The 6,964-nt window shown below is 36.0% G+C and overlaps 1 protein-coding gene across 1 annotated transcript; it reads left to right on the forward strand.

The window, feature by feature from the left end:
• Nucleotides 1-230: 230 nt before the first annotated feature.
• Nucleotides 231-4,330, forward strand: LOC113235016 (glycine receptor subunit beta-like; the record flags this gene model as incomplete). The annotated part of the gene is made up of 2 exons (XM_026470539.1): nt 231-313; nt 4,104-4,330. Coding segments are annotated over 2 exons (310 nt in total), but the record flags the coding sequence as incomplete, so codon positions are not given.
• Nucleotides 4,331-6,964: the final 2,634 nt, after the last annotated feature.

A 6,964-nucleotide genomic window follows, 5' to 3' on the forward strand; every position in this document is an offset into this window, starting at 1 on the left:
AATGTCCCTTTCTAACAAATATAATAAATAGGTGAATTTTCCTAGCTTAGTTTACAACTTAAGCTTCTACTTAGTTTAGATACCAGTTTTATTGTCTATTTTAGTTTGGTTCATGTTCAGTTGCTATGTTTGTGGAGAGATGAATACATTGTTGTTATTATTATATTGGCAGGGATTTCAGTCTTAAGAATTTACAGATAGGAAGTACTTTAAAAAAATTTTGTCTGCAGACATACGCCGCTGATATTTTCTTTGCTCAAACCTGGAAGGACTTTCGGCTAAGGCTGCCTGAAAACATGACTTCAGAGTATCGGTAAGTGGAACAACGGGTATGATTCTTTAATACTGAACCAGTCTTCACCAAAAACATATTATCCTATTACGAAATTTCCGCATCTAAGCTGACGGAAAAACAAAAGTGTAATAAGTATCAGAACCTCGGTTCTGACTACTTATTTGCACCCTTTGGAGTCAAAATCCTTGGCCTGTGGGATCCCGACGCCCTTCCTCGTTACAAAATTTTATAAAAATATTAATATACTGCCTGGGAAACCCAAGAGCCGGCTTACATTGCCCAACGTATTGGCATAGCTATACAAAGTGGCATCGCTTCCAGCATATTGAGCACCTTGCCGCGGGGACCCAATTTTATTCATATACATACCTAATTTAATCCTAATTTTAATTTCTAGTATTTAAGATATTATTGTATTTAGGAAACGAAACTATTTTTTCGAATCTATATGTTTGTTTTTTCAAACAAACTTCTTACAAACTTCAAAATGTTTCTGGTTTACACGTCCCAATGGTCACGGTGTATTTTGATACCGTACCTGTCTAAACAGATAAATGAATTATTACGAAATTTATGAATATTTCCGTAAAATATCAAACTTAATTAAAAGCTTCAATAAAGGATAATTAATGGTGTTTAGCATTAATGGCTTCTTAATTTGGCCATCTACTCGTACGTATTAACGTAAAATTGAATCGCAAATGAAACTGTTGAACCAAAAAATTGGATACTTTGGTATCTTTATCGATAAAAGGGGCTAATACCTGGACTAGGGCTGTATTAAATGAATAAAACTGGGTCAGACAGATGGTAATACCATTGCTATAGAAAGACCATAGTATACCTAATAAGATCAAGTACTTAGGCCATACTGAAAGTTTCTGGATTTACACAACATTTAAATTCCTCGGAATAATAAAACCCCGCGGCCGCGAAGACCAATGAGAAGACAGTCTCGCCCGCGCGCCCGAGACGCTCATTTAAGTTAAAACGTAAAAGCTAAGTAAATAGAGCGTATTTTGGCATGACAGTTAGATGCACGCGGTCGCTGCGCGGCGGATTTGAAATTCATATCGATTAAATGCAGTTTTGAAAACGACGCCACATTGAAAAAACAAATGACCGTCTCATAAAGTAAAAAGTAAGCAACTCACAAAAAGTTCCTGTTTCAAGTTTCGTATTTGTTTTTTTAGTTTCTTTTACAAGTCGCCAGTTTCAGGAAATTTCAGTATTCCCCGCGTATTACTGTATACAAAATATAGTAAAAATATTCCGACAAAATAAATATGAATTTCTTAAAATGTAAATATTTTCCAGGACCCAACACTAATATGAACGTTTGAAGGCTTAGAATAATAACGCATAGAAACCTAGTCCGCACACGCTAAGTAAGGCAAATTGAAGCGCGCCCAATGGGCCTACACGAGGGGGCGGGCCTTCAGTGCTCAAGGTCAACTTACACTGCGAACAGATCAAGAATTTTAGCTAAAAATGACGAAATGTGCGGTAAATGTGTGTAAAAATACGTCAGACAAACATAAAATAGATACTAACATCACATTCCACAAGGAAGTAACGCGTTTCAACTTGTATTTTTATATAAATATTCACTAAAACCGAAAATTAACCTACTACTAAAACTAGCCTACATGAATTTGATTTTTGCCTCACTTGTGACAGTTCGTTTGATATGAAACTATCATTCTATGCGTTATTATTCTAAGTTTGAAGGTATGTTTTGACTCACGTCAGTAATTTAGCGTTGACTATTATTACAACCGCCACAAAATCCTTAACCCAAAACAGTGATAATATAAGGTTAGCAATTGTATTGGAATGACAGCTGTCAAACGCAACATTGAGATTCCCGCTAGGGGTAATCAAAATACAATTTTATGATTAGTTGTCAAGACTGTAAGATAACATCAAAAACATTACACGCTTTTTTCTTTGGGCAGTAATGTAAAAATAAAAATGACCAATCATTGTTTGAAGACACAAATGTTTAAAGATTTAAAGTACAGCGTTTAAAACAACGTATTTCAACGCGAGCCTAAGTTATACGAAGTGAGGTGTGAGGGACCGTCCTTCGCGTTCCACAACTCGCTGAAAATGAATATGAACAAAATAAGAACAAGCGGAGAACATTTGACACAGATCCGACAGCGACAAGCGCCCGATGGCCACTGACGGGGCAGCTAGCGTGTTATAAAACCGCAGGGCAATTTCAAATTATGGGATAAATGTGATTTTAATAACTATAGGGCTTCAGTTGAAAACCAAAATTTAGCAGATTATCTGTAGTATTTAAAGAGATAATATCTCCATATACAAAATTTTGTGCAAAGTTAGATATTATATTACACGCAAAATAGGCGCCTTGACGTCGAGTTGCGGACACCAGTTACACCGTTACACCAAGTACCAAGTATATATAATAAATAACGCACACACTCAACATAGCCCCGCACTAGGGAAACCCTGTGTCGCGGGTGCCATGGACACACACATAGACAACCAGAAATTACACCCAAACTCACGAGAGAAATAAATGTAAGCCATACAAACATTTCTCCCGGCCCGGGAATCTAACCTGGGACCTCTGCGTGGCAGTCCGGCATGGTAACCGTTCGGCCACAGAGGCAGTTATATATAAATAAAAGGCAGTTAAAGTGTATGTACCTATATATTTATAAGTAATTTGTTTGGATTTTTATTTTAACCTGTTTTCAGGATATATTTATTATCGGGTAAAGTACATCCTATCGTGTAGCACATTCTTTAGACAGCCTTAAGTGTATCGTATATTTTTTGTAAGACAGTTATTTAATAGAAAGTACCTAAACAATTTATTCTAGCAAAACATCCGCTTCTTCTCCGGGGAGTCGCCTTAACTTGTCACGATCGAGCTAAAGGACAATGGCAAACTCCCATATACATTTTTGTTGACATAATTTGTATGCGTCTGTTTATGAAAAATATGTGAAAATATGGAGTTGTTATTCCTGAACAAATTTTGTTTTGGGTTTACTATTCTGATAAGTCAGGAATTCAAGATATTCCGGCTTAAATTTTTGGAGGTTATGTGTTACGTAATTGAATAAAATATATTCGGTGTATTATTATATCAAAATAAACCACAGAAGCCTTAAACAGAGGTAATAGAAGCTGAATGGTGCCATGGGTTTGTGACGTGACGAAAGTTCTGAGGAAATTATTCTGTGTACTGGTAAGGTCAAAAGGCGTGAAGTTAAGCCATAACAAAAAAACTGAGTTAATTAATAACATACCACAGACGATTGCACTAGTAACTCGGACAAATATTTTTTTTGTGAAACGTGCCATCTATCCCTAATTTTGGGAACTTTTTGTCAGTTTTACCATTTTCTCGCGTGGCATTTTGGAGAAGAAATTATCGATTTTATTTTTTGTAATGAAGTAGTTAATCTTTTATTAGCTTATTACAAATCGGTCGAATCAGTACATTTGATGTTACGTGAACTAAATGTGGACCAGATCCATATGTAGGTACTGAAATTCGTTTTTTGGCGGCTAGATGTCGCTCAACGTTAAAACTAAGAACATACTAATTAGTCATTAGACTTTCTTTTAAATATGATATTATTTCCAGACTTAGATAGGCCGCTATTATAATTTGAAAAACCTAATGAATTTATTTTATTCAAACTTGTAATTAAGACATTTGAAGACACTAACGAATTCTTTTAACTATGATTTTGCCATTGTTCTTTCAATCGAATACCGTAAGTCAGATTTTGTCCCTAGACTAATAGCAAGTATCTTCCAGGCTCCTGGATTTGGACTGGCTCAAACACATGTGGCGTCCCGACTCGTTCTTCAAGAACGCAAAGTCCGTGACCTTCCAAACGATGACCATCCCCAACCATTACGTGTGGCTGTACAAGGATAAGACCATTTTGTACATGGTCAAGTTGACATTGAGGCTTTCTTGTGCGATGAACTTCTTGATCTACCCTCACGACACTCAGGAGTGCAAACTGCAGATGGAAAGCTGTAAGTACTTCTACATTGCTTTATTCCTGAATATTAAATTGATTATATCTAAACTACACAACCATTGACTTACAAATAAATGGACGACGGGTCTAATACAAAAACCACGAAAAAAATGTCCCAAGTCAACCTATTTAAACGTAGTGACATGTAAAGGAATATGAAAAAGCTAAAACGTTGAATTCAAATTGTAATGTCATCGCAGTACTGTCTAATTTTGTTTGCTTCGCTGTCAGAAGAAACAAACGAAGACTAAAGCGTGAATGACGCTCTGTATACGATTTTAACGCCCTATAAGTTTGGACACTTTTTAGCGCGGACCCGACGTCCATATAATTCTAATTCAATGTACACAACTTACTATTCAATATTATTATTTTTTAACTGACCGGTAATAGACCAGGAGAGAACGATTGCTATTAAGCGGCATGTACAATCGGTGCCCAATCGATGTCATTTTATTTATCATTCGACGACTGTCGCGTCTAGTCACAGCCACGACAGACGGTCTTGATATGGGTACAGTCCCATATCACGACTATCAATCGTGACTGTGTCGTGAACGTTTATTCTATCGTTGAACGACTGCCGTGTCTACCTCTTCCCGCTAGATCGTGATGACAATTTATCGGTTCACGGCAGCCGCTTTGTCGTGAGGACGACATGATCGTTTGAATTTTTATTGTTACACGACTGTCGTTCTAGCTCTTCCCATTGTCACGGCAGTCAGTCGTCGTAACGTCAAAAAAAGTCGTGAACGACTGTCGTGTTGTATATACCATATGTGAACAACTTCATTTAAATATACAAGCCACGTTTTTTAAACTGCACGACTATCTGTCGTCACTACATAATGGGTACGCGTTCTTATGTATCCACCATTTATTGTAGCATGTAGTACAAATAGCGGGTACTTTAATGATGGCACCGACTGTACCTATGACTTTAATGTCTATGTTCGCAAACACTGTTTTAGAAGGACATCTCACTTCTGTATCGATCAATAGTGTCAATGACAGGATTTTGTACGTTGGATATTCTGCTAAAAGTTAAGTTAGAGAAATGACTTCATTGGCTAACCGTCGAGTTTTATTAATTCAACTGCGATTGCAATTTTTTTCAATGGCGTATCGATGACACGTCATTGGCATAGTCTACAAATATTATATTTATTTAATTTGAAGACTAAATTGCTTATTAAATAACACTTTATTCACTAGTATGAAACAAATACAGATTGAATACAAGAGGAATAATCTCTGTACAGAGTATTAAAAAAACCGCCCTCATAAGTCATTAAACCCCTAGTTTGCCACCCTAAGAGGTGGAATATTTTGTTAAAATTTTGATGGAAGCTTTACTGAGGTGCCCTCTTTCCAACAAAAACGAATCATCAAAATCGTTTCACAAATTATCGTGTAACATATACAAAAAAAATACAGCCGACGTCGAGTTCGTCCCGTCACTTGGTTATTATAAAAAGAATTATAATGACGAGTGGTTTCAAGAAAATTATAATGCACCGCACAGTGTACAGATATCCAGTATCACACTGCGTGAGTGAATGCAATATATTTTTCATCCGACCATCGCTGATTTATTTAAATCTATAACTTCAAAGTCAACTCTCGAGTCCCTGCGAATTACTTCACGCCACTTTTTTGAGCGCGAAACATGAGTATCATAATTAGAACTAGTGTTCTGATAAAATCACTGTTACTTTTGATGTCAAGTTCTATCTACAGGAATATTAAGATAAATAGAGTATCTTTTAAAAGAAATTTCCATGCGCCTGTATTTTTATCAACATCCTTACCCTTTTATACCGGATCAAAGTAATGCTCACGTTACTGCTTGCTGGCAAAAATTAGTAAATTCAAATTCAAATTCAAATTCAAAATAATCTTTATTTCATAGGTAAGCATTATTACACTTGAAATCGTCACAATATTAAACTCTACCGCTCATTCGTAAGGCAGATTCCCCTGAGAAGAATGAGCAAGAAACTCTAGGGGTTGCTCTTTGTAAATAACATTTACAATTATTTTTTTTATTTGAAACATCAGAGATCGAGACTACCTCCATGAGCTAAACGAAGTCAGAAGTTGTATAATAACCTTTAGTATAAAGTTTTTGTTTCACTATAGTTTTAAACCTTATGGAAGGCAAATTTTGTATATCAACCGGAATCTTGTTATAGAAGCGTATACATTGACACCCCTTAAATGATTTTTTGACTTTGTGAAGACGACTATCAAGAAAAGCTAGTTTATTTTTATTCCTCGTATTAATGTTATGTCTGTCACTATTTTTCATAAAGAAATTACTATTCCTTTTAACATAAATTATATTTTCATAAATGTATTGTGAGGCTAGTGTAAGAATGTTAATTTCCTTAAACTTGTCTCTCAAAGATACTTTGGGGCCCAGATTGTAAATTGCCCTAACTGCACGTTTCTGCAGGACAAAGATTCTATTGATATCGGCGGCATTACCCCAAAGCAAAATGCCGTATGTCATTAGACTGTGAAAGTAGCTGAAGTAAACCAATCTAGCGGTTTCGACGTCTGAAAGTTTCCTTATTTTTTTAATCGCGTACACTGCAGAGCTGAGCCGTTTTGACAACTTACTTAT

The sequence above is a fragment of the Hyposmocoma kahamanoa genome, unplaced genomic scaffold (genome assembly GCF_003589595.1).
Source record: "Hyposmocoma kahamanoa isolate Upper Pololo Valley unplaced genomic scaffold, ASM358959v1 86891, whole genome shotgun sequence".
NCBI lineage: Eukaryota > Metazoa > Arthropoda > Insecta > Lepidoptera > Cosmopterigidae > Hyposmocoma > Hyposmocoma kahamanoa.